The 23,061-nt window shown below is 37.9% G+C and overlaps 1 protein-coding gene across 1 annotated transcript; it reads right to left on the bottom strand.

Moving 5' to 3' along the window:
• Nucleotides 1-6,098: 6,098 nt before the first annotated feature.
• On the bottom strand, nt 6,099-10,478 carry LOC125395241 (olfactory receptor 226). Its single transcript, XM_048426549.2, has 2 exons — nt 9,576-10,478; nt 6,099-6,158 (listed from the first exon to the last, which is right to left on the bottom strand). The coding sequence occupies exons 1-2, from the start codon at nt 10,476-10,478 to the stop codon at nt 6,099-6,101; spliced, it is 963 nt and encodes a 320-aa protein (XP_048282506.2).
• Between the last annotated feature and the right edge of the window lie 12,583 nt (nt 10,479-23,061).

Genomic DNA, 23,061 nt, shown 5'->3' with positions numbered 1-23,061 from the left:
CCAATGCAGATGAAGAAAATTTCACAAGGTCTCAAACCTACATGAAGGCATTCAGACAATCAATGGGTGCTGAGAGGCAGGAACTATTTTCTCCATTGATGACACCCTGATAGATTATCAGACTCCAAGTGGTCAGCCCTGAATACGTGTGCATGCATGCCACACTAGTGGACTCTTTAGGCTTTGTGGATGGGGGTAGTGAGGGATGAAAATTATGTACATAAAATTCTCATATATGAAATTCTCAAAAAATAATAAAAATCTAAGCTGTCTCTGCATACATTTTGCACTTTTCAAAATTAATAGAAATATGAAGAATACATTCACGTATATATTTTGTAATAAATTACAGTTTATTTCATATGTGATGGAGCATAATTGGAACATATAATTGGAAGGTTATTCTATTGACTCCAAAAAGTTCCTGCAGACTCATGTCTCTATATTGTTAAGTGTGACAGACTCACAGAATCCAACACTACAGCTGTATAGAATGACCCATGGGGCTTTGTCTTTCAAAAAAACTGAAAATAATCAAAATGGACCTTGTTTTGATTCATTTACTGTGTGAGTTTTCTCTATTTTAAAGAAATCTTTTAAGGAATCAAAATAAAGAACTTTTGTTTGGAAAAAAAACACTTCTACCCTAATATTTTTCCCTACAGACAGTGGATGGAATGCTAGCACCAATCCTAGACCTTTGTTAAAGAAGGTGCATTACCCTCTTCACATCAATTCTATTCCTGTTCAACTAGGAAATTACTGAACAAGCTCTCATTCATTCCTGAAATAGAATGATGGAGATAAGCATTCAATCAGAAAATCCTCAAAAAGTTTAGATTTTCAGTGATATTTTAGCTACTTCTTTGACCCACAATTTCTTCAATTGGAGTGTTAGGAAATTTTTATATCATAGTAAGAATTGGAAATGTCCACTTAGGAGAGAAACATCTATAAGAACTATGTCAAGAACCTGCGACGATGAGTCCGTGGATGCAGCACTTGTCATCAAACGTGGGGACCTGAATTCAGATCCCCGACACTCTTGTAAATCGTTAGTGTGCATGGTGACCTGTCTGTAATCACTGTGATGACCTGAATTCACATCTCCAACACCCTATTAAATGGTTGGTGTGCATGGAGACCTGTCTGTAATCCCCACATGCTGGAATAAAAGAAAGAAACTAGCTGGAGTAAGCTGGCGAGCCAGACTACAAGAGAGGCCCACTCGAGACTCAACAGGTGACCCTGCATTAAGATAAAGAGCTCAGAGAAGACATCTGAAGTTAACTCACTCCGTCTGAAACAATCTATACTTCTGTAACGAGCCACACAGTTACCTCATACTCACCACTACCTGCAATTTAAGATCACGGATTTTGCAGTTAGGGCAAGGTTTCAGTCTTCTTTACAATACTTGGTAGTTATGTTCTACATCACTGAACAAGTATGCCCTCCATTTCCTCTCCTATGAAGTGAAAAGTAAGAAAAACACATGTCAACCTCATCTGAGATGTGAGAATTGAATAAAACAGTGTATAGGAGCCACTTAACATGGAATCAATTCATAGTCATCTCCTATTAGTAGTGACTACCATAGAGTTACACTAGATCCATGGATACTTACTCAGTCATAAACATGTGCACATTTCCACTCATGTACTCATAGACACAAGCAGTTATTCTTCTCTTCTCTTTCCTTGTTCACTTTTCCTGTTAGAATTCATGGAATAAAAAAAATCAAGATTTGTTAGAAAATTGAATCACAGCATTCATAAAAAAATCTCTGAATTATAGATCATTCATGTCTTTTCTCTAACTTAATTTTTAATGAATTGTTTCCATTATTTCAGCACATCCAATTCCTTCTTCATAATTTATGATCTAGTATTAAGCCTAAAGGGTGTGATCCTTTTTTAGAAGCAAAGACTTTCTAAGCTCTGATCTTTCATGGTATCCGAAGGGAGAATGGCCTTTTGTTCTGCTCCGTGATTCTTTTTAACAGTCCTGAATTCTGCTTGTTCTAATGAACGTCAACACTCACTGAGCTCTTCTGGAATAAGAAATGTATTTTCTGTGCCTACAAGCTACAAGGTGTGCATTTGTCACAATTGTCCCAACTTTAAGTAAGCATCTGCTGACTCTTTGTTACCCATTTTGTATCCCTCGAATATTCTTTCTCTTCTTAAAGAATACAGTCTGTCATCACTGAGACTCTTCTTACCTTTCTGGAAACCTTCTTCTGGGTCCAACAACATCTTTTGTTATCACCAACCACCAACCACAAACATCTGCCTTTCTTTACTCTGAGAATGCAAAACTCTTCAGACATCTACACTGATTTTGAGATAGAGAGCTAGCCTGTGAAATCTTATACTCCTGTGAAAAGCAGATGGGTACTTGATCTGCATGACAGTGAAGGCAACTGCAAGACAAGAAGAGACCAGATATATACTCAGCACTTACTATCTCTTTTTTTCTCTTGTGCTCTCTCCCCAAGGACCAACTTAGATCTCCCTGTTCTGGCTCTGGGTAGACTTGGTGCGCTCTGCAAAGAACCTGGAAAGCTGAACCTCTGTCTACTTTTCAAGTTCTGTTTAATATTGAATCATATTTATTTCTACTTATTAGTGTGATATGAATAAAATCACAAAACCTTACACCAGTTTATCAGGAAACTAGAAAGAATAGAATAACTTAAATTTAAATCAGTAGAAAAATATAAATAGAAAACTAAAGCAAATATAAATTAAATAAAAAACAAAAAATATATAATTTTAAGAAAAGATCAGTGAAAGTGAGCAAAGATGATCAGATTAAAAGGAATTGTGGATTATCTGTGCAATAAACACTCTCTACTCTAATTTTTAGATTTGTTTATTCTATTGTTTATGTATAGGAGTATTTTGCCTCCATATGTACATATATATATATATATATATATATATATATATATGCATATATACATGCATACCTGGTATCCATAGAGGCCAGATAGGAGCACTGGATCCCTTAAAACTAGAATTACAGAGTATTATAAGTGTACTGTGGGTGTTGGGACCTGAACCTTGGTTCTCTGTAGAACAACAAGTACTCCTAAGCACTGAGTCAAATCTCCAACTTCAGCATTATTTGCTCTTTTCAAAATAAGAATATTCAGTTACTCACAGCAACATAGATTAACCAGAGGTCCGTTTAATGGGATAAACCAGAATAATTAAAATTTGCATTCACTAGCAGAAAATAGAATGGTGATTGTTAGTCTTGGGAACATTAGAAAGGAAAAGGAAATATTAGCCCAAGGATGGATATTTTTTCAGTTCTAAGATGAATAATGTCTGAGAATTGAATGTATAGTATGTTGACTCCTGTTTATAATTAAGTGTATAGTTAAAATTGTCAGTGAATGAGGCACACAAAAAAGCACAGGTAAGGTGATGAATATGTTAATTAGCTTTATTTGGGTCATCATTTCACAATGTATGCAAATTCTAAATCATAGTATGCATCTTAAATATATAGTTTTTACTTGTCAACCACGCCTCACTGAAGTTACAAAGGCAGAGTCAACTAAGAATACTTAAAAACAAAATTTCAAAACAACAGATAAACAGCTTTCAAACTTCTTTGGTTTGACTACAGAAATGTTAATTACTTTCTGTGCTGAGACATGAAGTTTGGCCAGAATTTGATCAGCAGAAATGAACTGAGAAAGGTTTTGCTTAAACAGAAGCATGGAAAAGATTATGAAAAGATTAGAATATACAAGAGATGACCAAATAATTTGACATCTAAAGAGAAAGCCATGCCCATTGCCTTGAACTCTCAAACACATTCAGGGACTGAATGGGTCGTTGTAACATACATTCTGTGTGCTAAAGAGGAAGTGTCAACTCCTTCCGCCTGTCAGACTGCCACAGCCTGGTGATCTGTCAACCTCAGCTGTGAGTTATGACCCCAAATAATCCAAAAATCTAAATCCAGTGTTGGACGTTTGATAAGAATGAAGGCCCAAAAGATGCAACCTAGAGTCAAAAGCTCCTGATTGGAACAGTGGACGATGCCTGGAGAAATGAGGAACATGAAGATGTCCAAATCCCTGAAAATCAAGTTTATTTTAGTAAGAGTGTGGTCGAAAGTGGGACTAGCCTTTCTTCCTCCTCCATACATATCCTTTGTTTAAGGATATGTGATGAGTTGGTATTAATTCTCCAGAGGATGGGATCACATGACTTTATTAACTGAGACTGTGGAGCATAAAACTCGGAGAAGGAAATTTTGTTCTAAGGAAGGATTCTGAAGGAAAATGATGAGTTCTTCCTCACAAATCTTTGTTCTCTGTGTTGCCTGAGGCCATTCACTCCCATAGGCTAGTATCTAGATGAGATTTCAAGGGTCAGTATAATTTGTAAGGGTTAAAAATATGTATAAAGTGTTGACTGTGTACAATTTTCATTTAATTTAAGTCTCTTTTCTTAATCAGCTTATTTTTAAATGTATGCATTACTTGGCTCTGTGGCACAATGGATATCATTTAGACCTCTAGATAAAGAAAATATATGCATTACAGAAATTTAATTAATGAAAAAATATGAGTTTTTTTACAAAAAAACTAATGTGTTTCCTGTGTACTTTACTGTAATCAAAAAGGAATTGACAACATATCTTCATCAGCCGTGGGAATCAGCCATAATTTTATTAAATAGTTTATAAATAGACGATTAGTAAATAACACAGCACAAGAAGCACACAGCAGACAAGACAAGAAAATTCCCATGGCCTATCATAAATAAACACTAAATATAAAGAACTAAGAAGGTGTGTCAAGAACTGCAAGAGGAAAGACATAAAACACAGATGAAGGAGAACCCATCAGAACAGTGACTGATTTCGCACCAGAAACTGGGAAAGCAAGAAGAAACCATTCATCCCAACAACGAAGAACATGATGGCCAGTCTACACTAATATTCTCAGTACATTTCTTTTTAAAATATATATTTTAACTATGATCTGTTTTAGATTTATAGAAAAGTTTCAAAAATAATAAAGTTTTCATACATCCCTCATTCAGTTTCAGTTCTCTTTAAAACCAGTTCCAGTGGCATCAAAACTTGTTGAAAAATAGGATCTGAAGTTGGAGAGATGATTCATCTGTTTTTCACCTGTGTTCAGTACAAAGCACTCACATGAAAATAGATGCCATGCAAAACTCCAGTTCCAGAAGAACTGATGACCTCCGTTGAACTTTACAGGAACCAGGCATACACAAGCTACACATGTGTATGTATATATACAGGAAAGCATCTATATACATAAAATAAAGTAAATAAGTACAGAATAAAAGATAAAAAAGACAATAAAACAAAACTGATACTTTATTATTAACTAACATTTTTTGCTCGATTTTAGTCATAATTTATTGATAAATGTTCATCCTATAAATATTTTAATGAACAAAATTAAGATGTTTCCATAACTGAAAATGTCTTACAATTTTAGATATTCTCTATCCAACTAGACTTGGATTTTGGTTCCTGAATCTCTTCAATATGAATGATAGTATATAGTAAAAAATATTGGATCATAAATTTAAGGTTTAAAAAATAGTATTGACATCAACATGAGATTCATTCTCACAGTTTCACCACGTGAATGATGTGAAATTACAAATGGGACCACTAAGACCATACATAGAAACTTGAAAGGAAAATTAAAGAACTTTAAATTTATTCAAAGTTGGTGGGAACTAATAGATATTTTTGAGGGCATAAGTTTTACTGTGACATCAGACAAATATTAAATAAACACTAGACATATAATTATTTGTAATTAATATGTGACAAACATTCAACATATTGAATCGTTGTATCATTTGCAAGTTACTTAAATGTCTAAAGCAGAAAATAAAAGTTTACAGTAATAGCAATGAGTAGTGTCTTCCTTCCCTTTTGAGTTTAGGTTTTCATTTTGTTTACTTTTCTTCCACGATTTCTTTAGGAATTTGTGTCTGTAAAAAACTGCTAATAGCAAGCAGATCTATAGCTGCTGTCATGATATATTGTGCATGGGGTACTGTGTCCTTCTCAATGAAGGGTGATCAGTTGAGCAGGCAGCACTGGCCACTTCCCAAGGTCTTCTTGATAGCATTTTTCATTTTCTGTTTCCTTAGACAGTAGATTAAAGAACTCAGCACCTTAGGTGCAAGGGTTTCACAGCTGCAATAATCTTATTGGAATTAAAAGACGTGACAGTAGACCTTGGAAATACATTTTCTGTAAAAGAATCCTAAGAATTTGAGCTCTGGATGTGCCAGACGTGTACAATCTGGTAGATATGTACCTCCTGCCACTAGAGACTCAGAACTCTCTCCTTAATTGTGACCTATTTCCTGTGGGTTTTAAAGGTTCAAGAGATACATGACTATACCTATGAGCCCATATTTAGTTAATATTCATGTGCTTACTGGTTATGAAGTAGAACAGATGGGGAAAGGGCAGCCCAGTCCACAGTTCAGGGTAGGGCATGGGATATGCCAGTCAGAAACCTGTAAACAGGTAGGAACTGTGGGATGCTGAGAGAAACTGGAAGCCAGGGTTTGATGTGCTGAAAAACACCTTAGTTAGCCATTTGTCCCAGGTCTGAGACCTTACAGTTGCAAATCACAAAACTCTGATCTTCAGATACCTAAGAGAGTAACTATTAAACATATTTCCAAGGTCTGAGAAGTTAAAAGTGAACTCTGTCCTTCACTGGCGAGCTCTTAAGTTCACATCATGTAGGACCTCTTACCCTTCTTCGGTCTAATGAATTCTCATGTACTCAGGCATACATTTTTATTTAAATACTTCTCCACTCTGCTTGCTACTAAAGTTCTTTCTTCTTAGTAAACTCTATATTGAGCCATTGGGTAATGCAGAATTATCTCTATTTTTACTATATTTTCAGAATAAAGAATACTGAGCCTGCATATCTCGATACTATGAAATAATTGTATCATTGTGCTAAAAAAACCCTTTTATACTCTGTAGTACTTGTCCCCAAGAGACAGCACAGCTAAATAGGAAGTTTTCTAGAACAAGAAACATGTCTTTTATGTCATTGGCAAATACTCTGAACATCCTACACCAGTCCAAATTTCTCCAAACTTGAGTAGAACTGTGCACTGAAGTTCTATTATTCTATTAATTTCCTTCAGAATCATACATACATACACACACACACACACACGAGAGAGAAATGATACCTATTGACATTTTACAAAGCTCCTCGTTTTCTATGGAGCTTTCTTCGTACCTATCTAATTTAACCTAGTATCTCTAATCATTCACCATAGACAAATTACCATTTTAAAGAATGGGAAAGTCTTCTGACATTTATTCTACAGGAAGTCACTGTGGATGGGTTTTTACATTCTCTGAAGTCAAGGTCTAGAACTTGTTTATGCTGCATGGAAATTACTATAGCACTGACACAATAAGACTAGAAAAGGTATCTCACATCCACCTAATGTTGACTTAGGTGACGACACCTTTGTCTTCTCAGAAGGCTAAGTTATTCATTTTCCCTGATTCTATGCAAGCTCTGTGCACTGCCAAGACCGTATATGTCCAGGGTACCTGGATAAAAAAACTGAATCTCTACCTGTCTTGTCTGTAGATTCCTGATTATAGGTAAACTGTATCTCTATGTATGGGTATGGCCTTTTTCTGTTATTCTTATGTGCAAGTTGATGTTATGCCAATATACAAAATCCTCTAAGAAGATCTTAATGAGATTCATAAAACAGTACATTAATTTTTTATGTACATCTTAATATATTATACCAGTGTTTTGTCTTTCTATTATTTCTGTTTTAATTGACAATAATTACATATAGAGAGAGCACTATGTGGTACACTAATGTGTACTTGTTCTGCAATATCTCAAAGTGTGTGTGTGTGTGTGTGTGTGTGTGTGTGTGTACTTTTATGGACATGTTCTTTTCCCCAGTGTTACTCAAATGTTCATACTATGATGTTACTCATACGTGAACTCTGAGAAAGTTGATCTCATAGAAATTGAGAATAAAATAGTGGTTACCAGAGACTTGGGAGAGTATGAAGGAACCATTACTGAGGAAAAATTGGCAATGAGAGCCAAGCTACAGTTGGAAAGAAAACATATATTACACTATTTATTTATTTGTTCTTTATATTAAAAGATTAAGTTCAGTTCTTTAAAATAAACATATTTAAGTTATGTGCATGTTTTATGGAAACATGGAATTCTAAGTAAAATAATATATTCCAAGACAGACATCTGGAGAAGTGAAGAATTCCAGGAAAGCTTTGTCAGTGCCTAAGGATCGAGATCATTTCACTTATCTGCAACTAACTGGAATTTGGTGAGAAAGTCTGGGCATAGAAATCCCTGCCTCTTTTTCCTCTATACCTTCTTCCTAATTCTCTCCATCACCATGTGGTCATATTCACTGGGAAGTACATGTAGCAAGTTCAATGGCTTCACTCTTGTTTCCCCATAATCCTGGAACTGGTCGCAGTCTCACAGGTTGTAGGAAATACCTCTCACCAACCTACAGCCCTAGCCCTGCTGGTCTTCTTAAAATGCAGCCTGAAAATGAAAAGCCACTAATTCAATGACCTCAGGAAATTTGGAAATGAAACCAGAAACATCTGTGGTTCAAGAGATAATAAAATACCAGCACAAATATTCACAATATGGTTTGGTGATGTAGATAAGTTGGTAGACTGACTGTGTAACAAACACAAGGTCTTGGCCCATTCCCCACAAAGGCACATAGCTGCAGACCCAGAATTTCAGAGGTGGAGGCAGGAGGCTTGGCAGTTCTCAGACTCTTTTCCTTACATAAAAAGTTCAGTGACAACCCAGAGTACATGAAAACCTATCTAAAAGTCTTGATTTCTTATCTCCTTTCTTGGAAACACACAACAGAATGTCCACCTTCTGGGATTCAGCTATTTCACAGACTAGTTATTGGCTTGTGTCCTTTTCTTCTTGTATTCCATGCTTCCTTTAATGCATTTGATTTGCATGGCCTGCAACTGTCTAAACAATACTGTTCCAGATTTTACACCATAAACTAGGGCCCTATCAGGCAGAAATCCATCTTCTGACTTGAAATCTATGCCTCTTCCTTTTTTGGACTAGTTGTAGAAACTAGAAACTCTGACTCCTAACTTAATCCTCCAACTTAGACTTCAAGAGAAAGGAAGAAAGAAAGAAAGAAAGAAAGAAAGAAAGAAAGAAAGAAAGAAAGGAAGGAAGGAAGGAAGGAAGGAAGGAAGGAAGGAAGGAAGGAAGGGGGAGAGATGGAGCGATGGAGAGAGGGAGGAGGGAAGGAAGGAAGTCAGAGAGAAAGAAGGGAAGGAAGGAAGGAAGAAAGAAAGAGAGACAGAGAGAAAGAAAGAAAGAAAGAAAGAAAGAAAGAAAGAGAGAGAGAAATCAAACCAAATTTTACCATCCTTATTAACTCTTAACCATCTCTGCCAGATTTTTTGGCATTATTATCCTGACCCTGGTACAGATGCAGAGTGTGGCGCAAGGCTCTTTTGACCTCTTGGTTGCGCAAGCAGTATATGATGGGATTAAGTATTGGTACAATGACTGCATAGAGTACAGAGACCAGCTTGTTTGTATCAAAAGCTGAGAGTGCCTTAGGCCTGGCATAAATGAAGATACTGGCTGCATAGAAGATAATCACAACAGTAAGATGGGAGGCACAAGTCGAAAAGGCTTTATGGCGGCCAGCAGCTGAAGGGATGCGCATCACAGCGCCAGTGATGGCCATGTAGGAGGCTCCAGTGACAGAGAGTGGCCCCAGCAGAATAAAAATGGCCAGGATAAAATCTGTAAGTTCTGCTGTGGACATGTCAGTGCATGAGAGGTTGAGCAATGGAGAAACATCACAGAAAAAATGGTTGATGGTGTTGGGGCCACAATAAGAAAGGCGAGAAATGAGGAAAACTTTGACCATGGAGATACCAAAACCTCCAGCCCAGGATCCAGCTGCCATCTGCACACATAGCCGGCTGCTGACAATGACAGGGTAACGGAGGGGATGACAGATAGCCACATAGCGATCATAGGCCATGACAGCAAGAAGGACACATTCAGTGCAGCCCAGGCCCAGGAAAAAGTAAAGCTGTGTCATGCAACCCTCAAAGGAAATCAGCTGTCCATGGTTCTGATCGGAACCAATGAAGCCAGCAAGCATCTTAGGAATTGTGACCGTGACATACCAAATCTCCAGGAACGACATATTAGCCAAGAAAAAATACATAGGTTTGTGGAGAGTGGGGTGGTTTCTAATTGCTGTAATGATGAGTGCATTTTCAGTCAGCACCAACACATAGGCCAGCAGAGAGAAGAAAAACAGTAGTGCCCGCAGTGGCGCAGGAGCTGGGAAACCCAGCAGCACAAATTCACTCACTCGTCCACTGTGGTTTCTTCGCTCCATGCTTTCAGTTCTGTTTGCTGTTCTTCAGGTGATAAAGAAAGTGTCTTACAAAAGCATCAGCAAGAATCTAGATTGGAGAATTCACTCTGATAGCCTGCAATGCACTTAGCACACACAGTTAATAGAGGCTGTTCACTGAACTGCGTGAAAAACAAGAAAACACAGAAGAAAGAATGATAGTGTATTGCAGACACTCAAAAGATGGCTCTGGCTCTTGCAGAAGCATTTGCTGAGAGATAGCAGGTTTAAAAAAGGACAATATTCCCAATGTCTGTTTTTTAGTCCTCTATAAAGGCACAAAGAAGACATCAAAGTCATAAATGTTGATAGTGAAAACAGAAAGTGATGTGTTTTCATAGAAGTAATTAAACAAATACCTAAAATAAAAAACAGAAAGTTTTTTAGGCTTCCCTAAAGCGAGAATTTATCATAAGCTCTATGGTATCTCCTTTTTGAGGAAATAAATTACACAGCAACCATATTACAACACAATTTGGTATCTACTGTGTATTAATAATGGAGGCATGATTTTAAAATATTTGTAGTACTACTGACTCTTCAGAACAACTCTGAGGTGCTATAACTAATAATCCTACTTAAATCAAGGAAACTGAGATACAACAGTGTTAAGGATGGGGCTGAAAAGATGACTCTATTTGGGAGCACTGGCTCCTCTTCCAGAGAACCAAGTTCAATTCCCAGCACCCACATGACAGCTCACAACTATCTGTAACTCCAGATTCACAGAATCTAGAGCCCTTTCCCCACTTCCATGGGTACCAGGCACACACACTTAATAGATAGACACAGATGCAGTCAAAACACCCATATACATAAAATTAAATAAGAAGAAATTTTTGAGCAAAAAAAATTATGCAGATTTTAAAAAGTGGAACAAGAAGTTTGGGACTACAGGAACTGTGAAATATTCAGGTGACATGCATTCCAGGTTAACATTTGAGAGAGAATCTGTGAATTCAGCTAGGAATTCAAACGTTTCTTGTAAAGAAGAGAGACTAAGGAAGAAATCGAAGGGTTATAGCAACTATACACTCAAGTCCCACAGAACTTAACACTTACGAAGAAAGCCTAGAACTCACCTAGACATCAGGACATGAAGTAGTTCCTGGATGACCTAGGGGCTGAAAAGTCTATTGGTTTTGAAAGTTTGGTTGATTCTTTCCCAGAGTAATATCATTCCTTTAGCATCAAGGTCGAGGAAACAAACACTCTGAGAAGTCTCTTTTTCTATCTTGATAACAAAGTCAGAATTTTCCCTTTCAAATCCTCAAGCTTTCTCTGAATCTGATGTGTGAACGAAGTTGGCATTCCCACATGACAGTTCATATGAATAAAGGATTTTTTTTCAGTCAGTGCCTTTTAAGGTCATATCATCAGGAAAGTAGACAGAGATTACAGTGGTGAATAAAGTAGAGTCTGCTGTATATCTGGGTGTTTTTCTGCCCTGAAGTTTCTTCCCTGTCTTCTATTGCCTGGGCCTATGAAGTGCCAGGGGAAGAATGAACTCACAAAGCAAACTCTAATAACCTGTTAATGATATTAGGTCTGTGTTTCTCTTTTTATGCTAGGTTATCAGTCATTGGACATTTGACATCTCTCTACAGACATGCTACATTCTTAAATGGAAAGTTAACCACTACAACTTCATGACCTTAACCATAACTATCTACCTTCATATCTTCCTTATATGACACTCCTCATGCTTTTGACACCTTTTGTCTCAGACCTTCATCTTCAACATATAATATTTTCTACCTTCATATTTTAAAATCTGAAAAAAAGTCTTTCATATATGAACTACAGATTTTTCTATACTTAGGATCTATCACCTAAAGTTAAAATAATCATATTTTGCATTTTTATTTAAGTTTCATCCACAATAACATTAAGACACTTTAACAAAACATAAAGCTATTTTGTCATTTTTTGCTGCTTTCACCAAAACATTACATCTTCTTGTGGTATTTTTGTCAGTATATTTTTAAAGTACAATTCTTGGTCTTCCTGCACCATTCTGACCCTGCTTCAGTCTCCGTCAGCACAACTGACTCAATTTTTGTTCAGGAAGTATGTCTATATCTATCTACGCATGTCTAAACACTATCTAGTCCTTGTTTGTTTCCTATCCCCGTCAGAGGACTGGTAATGTGCCTCTCACTACTTCTTCCACTAAAACCTGCACATACCATCATTACTATTGCTCAGGTTAAAAAGGGAGCTATATATCTGGAGTGGCTCATGTATTGGTACATCAAAAATAGATGTAATTCTCCAGATGTTATTGAATGTATTAAGTATATATATAGAAAAGAATTAAGCTTTTCTAAACCTTTTTATGACAATGAGTAGAATATTACCAAAGCACAATCTGGACACTTCCTAGATCGTTTTTATACTCATCTTCCTATTATCCCATCATAACTAACTCAAGAACTATCTAAGTTGCCTACTCAGTTATCTCTTAAGGCTGCAACTTTTCTCCTGTCCTGGTTCTACTACCTTCTTCCTCATTACTCATATAAAATCTGTTTCATTTCTTGATGTCATAGCTCCTCACTTGTTCTCTGTTCATCCCACCTAAACAGCAGACCTTTTAACATCTGATTGTTTGTAGAGGTATGTTTATGCAGAAATCACTAACCACAAGACCATCCATCTTATGAAAACACATTCAAAACCCTCCAATGCAGCTTCAAAGTGCATTGTCTTCTCACTTTTCTACCACAGTCTAGTCATCCATCGTTGCCTTCTCTTCCTAAGCCAGTCATGATGTTCTTACACTTTGTGACTTGGCATATACACTTTTATTTGTCAAAAACACCTGAGCTCTCCCAAGTAATTTTTATCATTCCCAATTCATTCCCTTAATTATCATTCTTCCAAAGCTGTCATAGTCTGCATGCAGGAATTAGGCTTTGATGTGTTTGTTTCACCTTCTGACTGTATTTATTTAGTGATTAGCACAGATAATATAACTTCTGGACAGAAAACAAAGGAAGATATAACATGAACAGAACAGATAAAGTGATTGTTGAAGGGATGGATACAGCACAAGAGGAATATATGAAGAATGTGTATAGAAATGCCATCTACAGAGAATGTAAATAGATTTTCAAGAAAATTGACACCTTTGGAAATCTATGCTGTTTGTAGGTCTGAGAGACTCAAAGCAAACATTCCCAATAGTGGGTCTCCCACGCACCAGTGGGTTGCCTCACATTCATGCATGCATATCACCAATTGGATTTAGCAGATATCAAAAAGAAAAACTGGTGTGAAGTTCTGGAGAAGGGCATATGGGGGAACTGAAGGAAGAAATGGAGGTCTATCAGATTTTATTTTGTTGTATACCTGTATGAAATCCTCAAGAATAAAAAAAAAACAATGAAAATCACAAAGTTAGATTTAGTGCAAGAAAGGTAGACCTTCTCTAAGATTAAATATGTGATATGTAGATAGAGTGAACTTACTTTGTAGGAACAGTGTCAATGATAGAAGATGCTATGATGATTTCTAGAATATGAAAAATAAACACATCATAAGACTGTAGAGGGGTAAGCATAATGTGAATAAATGATAACAAACTTTCAATGCAAAAGATAAGAAATTATCATCAACAGAGGTGACAAAGGTAGACAATATAAACTGGACTTGTGGTTTTATTAGGTATAAAGAAGAATAATCACATGGATATTCTTTGTAGAAATCAAAGAATTATAGAAGCACTGACCATTTGTAGAGGAAATAGCACACAGTAGAATCTACTTACTTTTCTCTTTGTCCTTAACTTGTCAGAGCCCTTCTAAGATGTGATGTTAGATAGAATAAGTCTTAGGAAGCCAATGAAGAGTTGAGGTGACAAAGCAAACAGAGACGTTGTGGCAATTCCACTTTCTTTCCTTTCCGTCATCAGGGAACTCTGACAAACCAGGAAAGATTCCTCCATATGCTACCTCCCTACTCTAGCCCAGATTCCTCCCTCCTCCTTCTGATGCGTTGGGATGGTACTTAGCAGGAGCCCAAGAGACCAGAAGTGTTATAAGATGAAAAACAAAAAGACTAAGATAAATGACATGAAAAAAATATTTGGCAAACTTGGGAAATAGGTTATCATGAAAGCTATATGAAAGAGATGGTCTTCTAATTCTTCCACACTCTTGTAGCTTCTCTCTTGGGCCTCTCACTAATATGCAGCCTTCATTTCTTTCTTGCTTGATTTATTTCTGCTCAAACAGATGCTCAAAAGGATTCCATGACCACTGGACCAGGCCAATCTGGATATCTTAAGAAATTAACATTTCTTCTTTGAACTTTATATCCTTAATATATGTAATAATATAAACAGACCTACCTCACAGGGTTATTGAGGGAATAAACGTCACAAAAACATATGACTCAGCTATACTCAGATATATAGTCTAATTATTAAAAACTAGCATGACAAAGACTCTTTCACATCCATGTTTATTGAAACATTATTCATAAGACAAAATACATAGTCATATTTATTCCTATATACTGATAAATATATAAAGAAAATGTGGTATTTATGTGCAATGGAGTTTTATTAATTTATAAAGAATAAAGAAATACTTTATTTGAATGAAAATTGATGAAATAGAGATTATACTATTAAAAAATTAAATTAAATTCAGAAAGACAAAAATTATATATTTTCTTTTATGTGTAGAGTCTAGATTTAAGCGCACACACACACAACACATATAATTTGTGAAAGTGTAAAGGTGACTATTTGGAAAGAGGAGGGGAGAGAACTGGGGGGAAGACAACAGAAGATAATGTGGGATAGATTTAGGTAAAATTTCATATATGCATTGCACTGTTTCATATAGTGAAATAACAGTAATTATACTTTTAAACTAAAAATAAGAAAATTAACTGGGGTGTCTAAAACATGACAGATAATCAGCATTACTGGACTGTCTCCTGACCATGTTTGGGTAACTAATTAATTCAGCCACAAAATATGCTCTGAATTGAGACTGAGATTTCCATATTTTGATCACGATTTATAGTTTATACTTCATTAATCTGGGGATTTTGCTATATAATCTATTTTTGTGAAATGATGATAATATATTTCAAGGCCTGAGGATTAAATGAAATTATGAAAAGGCTTAATACTGTTACTATTAACTCATCTAATATAAAGGTTGATAACATGAGGTCCACAATCACAATGATAGTGCTAAAATATATGACCTTAGCAAAATTGTTCAAAATCTGTGGCTCTGTGGTCTCATCTGCAAATATGAATGCTTCAAATACTTTCCTGATACAGTTGTAGAAAGTGAATAAATTAGCAGACAGATAAAATTTCTTAGAATCATGCACCTGGAATGCAGTGTTACTATTAGAGAACATTTACTAAATCTGTATTGATTTTGGAGAGATGAAATAATAGTGAGAAATGGAAATGCAAGGGAAAAGTATGTGAGATTCTAAGTGGTATACTTCTAAGTATTGGGGTGAAATTTTTACAATTATTTTTCAAAATGTAAGTGGTCAGAAGAAAGTATGATTGAGCAATTATCATCGTATCAGTGATGTGCTAATAAGAAGTCTCACGAGTTCCATGACATATGTATGTGCAAGCGCACGCACACACAGACATGCACACACCCACAAACACAAAAGAAAAATGAAACCCTCACGGGTCTTATTACTGAATATGCACTGAGTTATAATAAAGTAATCAGTATTAATAAAAATATCAGTGCCAAATGTAAGATACTTCCCCATGTACCATTGACCAGGAAGATGCCAGAGAAGCCCTGGAACAGTACAGGCAATCATCACTGCTCTTCTTTGCTCACCAGAACCACCAAGTAAAGTCACGTTGTTGAAGACACCCCATATTTTGGTTGTAGAGAAATCAAACTAGAACTGAGCTTGAACTTTCCACACTGGTGGTTAGCTTTTCACAGTGTTGAAACATGGGGAAAGCTGCTGGAGGAGAAGAGTCTGCAACAGTCTTATGCAGATGTGACCCTGTGAGCCACAAGACCTATCCAGGAAAACGTGTTCATTTTGTAAGAGTAGCATGACTATTATGTAGGCAACAAACTGCTTTCTGGTTCAGTTCAAGGCCTGCTCCAGATGAAGAAATTCATATCTAGTCCTGAAAACCCAGTCAAGAGCCTATAATGGGAATACCACAGACTATAGGAACAAACCTACTGTTATTTTGTTAAATGACCATGTCAAACTACCTTCTAAATACTTTTATTTTATTTACCTGTTTATATCCACAGGTCAGTGCTGCTCTTAACATTGCTCAGAGGAGATGGTTTACCATAGTTAAAGCAGAGATACATAACTAGTCACAGTGTTGAGGAAAAAGTGAGTGTTGAGTGCTCAACTCTAAATAAAATATCTATGCCAACCCCTCCAAGGCTCCAGGAGTGTTGATCTGGATAAAAACAATAAAATACAAAAGATAGGGAACAGTGATAGAATGCAGTGCCTTCTGGACATTACAAGACTGTAGCACTCATGAAGATAGCTGCAGTGTGGCTATCTGAATACCTGCACAAAATTGGAACCATCTACACTGCACTATAGATGGGAAGGAAGAAATTCATAAGGCCCCACTCATCACTGTGGACCCTGGGCAATCAATGGTTGTTAGAAGAGGGTATCACTTTGTGGTGTAACCACCGATAAGTTGCTTGTTCTTCAGTACTTAAATTCCTACCCATGCTCCAGTAAGTAGCCTATTTAAACACAGTCAGTCACAAAAAAGACAGCAAAGTTGGAGGGAGATTCGTTGGGAAAAAGAAGACTTTCAGTTGGAGAGAGGAGGGAATGAGAGAGGGCAGTAGGGGTAAAAATGGCCAAAATTCATTATGCATATATATAAAATGATGAATCTTTTAAAAGATGGAAGAAGTAAATTGGCAAAAACCAGAGAGAAATCAGCAAGGAAAAGCAAAAATATAAAAGATTATCAGAAAAGAAAATCACCTACAATAAAATTACAGCTTTGATTAAAAACACATTATTGGTACTATGTCTAAATACTTTATCCTCAGTTTAAAAACTATCAATACAAACAGCTTGTTGAAATAGAATTTATTTGGTGACCTTTGGGAGCAGTAAACAGACCCAAGACTTGCATGGAACCACATAGGAATGAGTAAAAGACAAGCCCTCTTGAGTAAATTGGGAGCATAGGGGTCACAGGAAAGGGTATAAAAGCAGAGGGGAGTGAGGGGAGCAGGCAAAAGTGTATAGCTCAATAAAAACAATAATAAAAAAATTTCTTTGGTGACAAATTTGGTGATTAGAATTTTTTTAATTTATTTATTTATTTATTAAAAATTTCCACCTCTTCCCGGCCACCCTTTTCCCTCCCCCTCCATCTCTAGTCCTAAGAGCAGTCAGGGTTCCCTGCCCCGTGGGAAGTCCAAGGTCCTCCCCCCTCCATACAGGTCTATAAAGGTGAGCATCCAAACAAACCAGGCTCCCACAAAATTAGTCCATGCAGTGGAATTAAATCCCAATGCCATTGTCCTTGGCTTCTCAGTCAGCCTTCAATGCCAGCCACGTTCCGAGTGTCAATTTTGATCACATGGTCCATCACTCCCAGTCCAGCTGGCCTTGGTGAGCTCCCATTAGATCAGTCCCACTGTCTCAGTGGGTGGATGCACCCCTCGTGATCCTGGCTTCCTTGCTCACGTTCTCCCTCCTTCTGCTCCTCATTTGGATCTTTGGAGCTAAGTCCAGTGCTCCAGTGTGAGTCTCTGTCTCTATCTCCATCCATCGCCAGATGAAGGTTCTATGGTGATATGCAAGATATTCATCATTGTGTGATGGAGGAGGGTTATCTGTCTATTGTGTTATTTTCATTGGTCAATAAAGAGACTGCCTTGGCCCCTTGATAGGACAGAAAATTAGGTAGGCGGAGTAAATAGAACAAAATGCTGGGAAGAGGGCTATGAGCCAGATGCCATGGAGCCAGCCACCAGGTCAGACATGCTGAATCTTTTCTGGTAAGCCACTACCTCGTGGTGCTACCACGAGATTATTAGAAATGGGTTAATATCAAGATATGAGAGTTAGTCAGTAACTAACTCTCTAGAGATAATGGGCCAGGCAGTGTTTAAATGAATATAACTTGTGTGTCATTATTTCTGGGGCTAAGCTAGCTGTGCGGGAGCCGGGCAGGATGAAAAGCAGGCCTGCCCGCAACTCCTCACTACAATTGTGGCTGTGGGACAAGGCCAGTTCAGGCACCCTCTCCTCTGCTGCCCAGGGAAGAATCTGTGGATCTCTCCTTGGACTTGGGAACCCCTCTAGAATCAAGTCTCTTGCAAACCCTAAAATGGCTCCCTTAGTTGAGATATATACTTCCCTGCTCCCATATCCATCCTTCCTCCATCCCACCTATCCCATTCCCCCAAGCTATTCCGAATCCTCCCCTTCTCCATTCTCTCTACCCATCTCCCCTTACTTCCACCCCAGACCCCCCCCCCCCCGTGCACCCAAGTTTGCCTGGCAATCTTGTTTACTTCCAATATCCAGGAGGATAACCACCCAGACATGCGAGTAGTATGGTCCTTTCTGGGCCCCAAGTTCACTGACGATGAAGAGAGCAGCCCCTTCCTATGTTTAAAACTTAGTGTTTAAAGTTGTCAAATGCTCACCACACAGTTTATCTTTTTGCCCATTTTAGGTACGAAGTCCAGTAAAGCTAAGTGCATCCACATTGTACTTTTGAGAACTCTGCTTTGCAAAATGAAAAAATCTGTCAAGCAGCTTTAAACACTCGACCCCCAGCTTCTGTCTACTCCATTTGACTTTAATACATTTGGCTACTGAGCACTAATGGAAACTCTTTTAATGTTTCCCCTAGTTCACATAAATATATCTCCATGTTATTATTGGGGAGCTGGTGATCCCGATGAGAAAGTCCCACTACAAAGCTGAACCTTTAAATTTAATATGAGCAGCTAGAAAAGAAATCCTGTAGCTATCAGAAGTGATGACAAGCCTTGATTCCCTAACAATAAGTCAATCTCGGTAGGGGGGTCTCTGCAGGGAGCAATCTCAGCCTGCAGTCATCCAGGAGGAGGAACCAGTGTTTGATTCTTTTTATGTATACTACATACTTTCTATACATCCACATTCTGCCCCTGGGAAGGCGTTGCCATTCCTGTTTGTCTGATGAATTGGGGCCCTTGATGTGGTTATGCTGATATTCACATTACACGTTCACTCAGGACTTCTGCTGCTCATCACACCAAATATTTAAAATAAAAGTATTTTCATCACTATAAATACTACTTCTAAAGTCAGGTGGTGATGATGCATGCCTTTAATCCCTGCACTATGGAGGCAGAGGAAGGTGCATCTCTGTGAGTTCGAGGCCAGCTTGGTCTACAAGAACTAGTTCCAGGACAGCCAGGGCTGTTACACAGAGAAACTCTGTCTCAACAGCAACAACAACAATAAAAAATACTACTTCTATTAGAGGAGAATTTGTACATTACAAACATGGAGTCAGTAAGAATATGTAAATCCTTTTATATATTTAGATTACTTCCCAAGAAAAGAAAAAAGTTCAATAGATCCATTTAGAGTAAGAAAAGAAGTTAATACCAAAGATGTCATTTTGAAGTCTCAGAAGTCTCTAACAATAGACATTAAAAAAAAGATTTCCTCCATAACATAACAGAAACCTGAGTGGAGGTGCAGTTTACGTCCATAAATTCAGAGGTCCTCAAAATCCAGAGAAGCAGATACACTTGTGTCAGATTAGGGCAGTGAGATGCAGAATGGATACTGGAATGTGAGTAAATGAGTCAGACTTGAAACTGGGATGGAAAGGATGAGAAAGAGATTTGAGGAGCAAGGAATGCAGATAGAATGCAAGGATTAAGGATGTTTCTAAGGAAACACCTGAGAGGTTGCAGGGATGGACCTGTCATCTGGCTACACAGAAGAGTGAGGCAGGAAGAATGTGGTTTTGAGGCCAGCCTGGTTAACACTGGGAGATCATTTCTCAAAAGAAAGAAGAGAAAAATCCACTTGGCAATGACTAAAGAAATGAAATTTTTCCTCAGTTAAAAGTATATAGTCGACCAGGTATACAGTATACAGTACTTGGGAGACAGAGGCCGGCAGATAGCTGTGAGTTTGAGGTTCGAGGTCAGCCTGGTCTACAGAATGAGTTCTAGGATAGCTGGGGCAACGCAGAGAAACTCTGTCTCAAAAAGCAAAAATAAACAAACACAAAGCAACACACAGACAATAAAACATATAATTGCTAGATTTTAATTTAATAAAATATGACAGCACTCTTGACAGTTTGTGATGAAAAAACAATGTGCAGAATGATTCTCACTTATAAAACTAGAAAGGGACGGGATTCTGGGATTAGAATGACTGACAGTTTTACCAGTAAAATGGTTTTTATACATACAGGAAACATTTCCGGTAAGCCAGAAGTGTGATACCAAATGTCTGCTCAGGAATGCTGGGCACAGGGAGCTGGAGAGATGGCTCAGAGGTTGACTGCATTGCCTGCTCTTCCAAAGGTCTTGAGTTCAATTCCCAGCAACCACATGGTGACTCACAACCATCTGTAATGAGGTCTGGTGCCCTCTTCTGGCCTGCAGGCATACACACAGACAGAATATTGTATACATAATAAATAAATATTTTTTTTAAAAAAAAGGAATGCTGGGCGCAGCCAGTCTAGCCCTGACTGTTTACTTTCTGCTTCTATGTTGCCTTTTCTTTTTGTGGGAATTAAATACCTCTCACAATTTTGACTTTCAGGATCTCAACATTAGAACTGTTAACATTTCAGAATTGTGTTTCTAAGACTTGAGGCTTTCGTGGTTTTGACTCTACAGAATTTCAGCATCTGAGAGGAGATAGATGATGGATGTTGGATCCTGCCCTTCACCTGTATGTCTGGAGACAGGATATGGCACACGGGATTTTCTATGGGAATTTTAGCTTGTTAATGAAGACTTCATAAAAACAATTTTCATTGAATTTGAAAAAGTAGAATTGATACAAATGAAGAAGTAGAGAGAACTCTCTCTTCACGGGGAAGTAGCTGGTGGGGGCTGTGGTTTGCTGAGTTACTATGGGTACTTCTAGCAGTTCTTGAACCAGGAAAAAAAGCCAAACAAACAAACAAACAAACAACAGCAACAACAACAGATGACAGACCGCCTGGAGGGAGGGATGCTGAGCAGGCTGGTTTCCTGGTGTGCTCATCCTAAGATGCTGCTTGGTGATTTGTAGAGCCAGGACCTATACATCTCAGGACTCAGGACTTGAGAACCAGCAGGACCAGGAAGGAGATTCCAGTAGGCCTAGTAGGGAAGTATTTAGTCCGGGAAAAGGCTTTTTGTTTTCTGGATTTTTTTGTTTCTGTTTTTTAAATCAGGGATCAGGCAATAACTAAGGGTCTTGGGGACACGAGTGGAGGCAGCTAGTAACCCTGGTGTAAGTGTCTGGGTTGCTCAGCTGCCAGTGATGTTCACTTAAGTCTCAATCTTGGGGTACTTGGGGGGCTTTAGGACCGTGGAGGTGCTGAGTGCCAGGAACAGGACCTTCAAGGGTAGGCTGCCTTCCTGGAGCTGCAGTTCTGGGACTTGACCTTGAGTTAGAGCTCGGAATCCTGCTTGCTGTGCTGGGGAGCCTGAGGAAAAGCTGTTGGTCTTCCACTTGGAGACCTGCAAATGGCTGCCTGTGCAGAGAAAGCAAGCCCAGGGCAGTGATGGCAGACAGGACCGCTGCTGCTGCGGGGTGGTTGCCAAAGGCCCATGGATTCCCACCAGGAAGAAGCTGAGAGAGATGTCCCCACCCCATGCCTCCTTTACTGAAAGTTCTGTGACACAGGCTCTGTGCTCTTTCCTTCAGGCCAGACAGCTTGACCGAGGTAAAGCAGGGGTATAGTTTAGGAAAAGCACTTTGCTCACGTGGTAAAAGTCTGCGAAGGCTTTGAAAGGAGTAAAGAAAACTAAAACCAAAGGCGGCTCCTGTGCAGCTTCACGCTGTGCCTTTTAGAAAGAACCCTATGAGTCACAGCTACTTTGTGTTACTTCTACAAAATTAAAGTCGGTGCATACAAAAACGTGATTCATTTATTAAATCTAACATTTTCCATTCATTTTACAAGTTGGAACGATCAACCACATCCCTTTTTCTAATTTTCATTTCTTTGTCTCATTAAGCTCAAAGTACTACCTGTGAAGTTTCTCTTCTCATTACCTCTATGAATTCCAAACTCCTAACATAGCTTAAAAGGTGTCTTAAAAGATTTGGTTTCTTTCTAGCTTTATCTGTCTACAAAGTGGAAGCTCATTTCTTTCCCAGTGTATATTTCAGCCAATGATCTTATGTATCTCTAATCCATCATATCTTACTTCCTCAGTAGTGTTGTCCTGCTTTTATCATCTTTCCTAACATTCTCAGCCTTCACTACACATAAACCTCTGCCACACATAACCTGTCTCCACTAGTTCAAATATCAGCTTACATTTCTTTGGTGATACACACTCAATTTAAAATGTTATGT

Source organism: Myodes glareolus, chromosome 7 (genome assembly GCF_982192425.1).
Source record: "Myodes glareolus chromosome 7, mMyoGla1.1, whole genome shotgun sequence".
Taxonomy (NCBI): Eukaryota; Metazoa; Chordata; class Mammalia; order Rodentia; family Cricetidae; genus Myodes; species Myodes glareolus.
This window is presented reverse-complemented; position numbering and strand designations above follow the sequence as displayed.

Coding starts and splice junctions, on each gene's coding strand:
- LOC125395241 (XM_048426549.2), bottom strand. CDS start 10,478: ATGGAGCGAAGAAACCACAGTGGACGAGTGAGTGAATTTGTGCTGCTG. Junction 6,159..9,575: donor ACTGCTTGCGCAACCAAGAG/GTCAAAAGAGCC, acceptor CTAAGGAAACAG/AAAATGAAAAATGCTATCAA.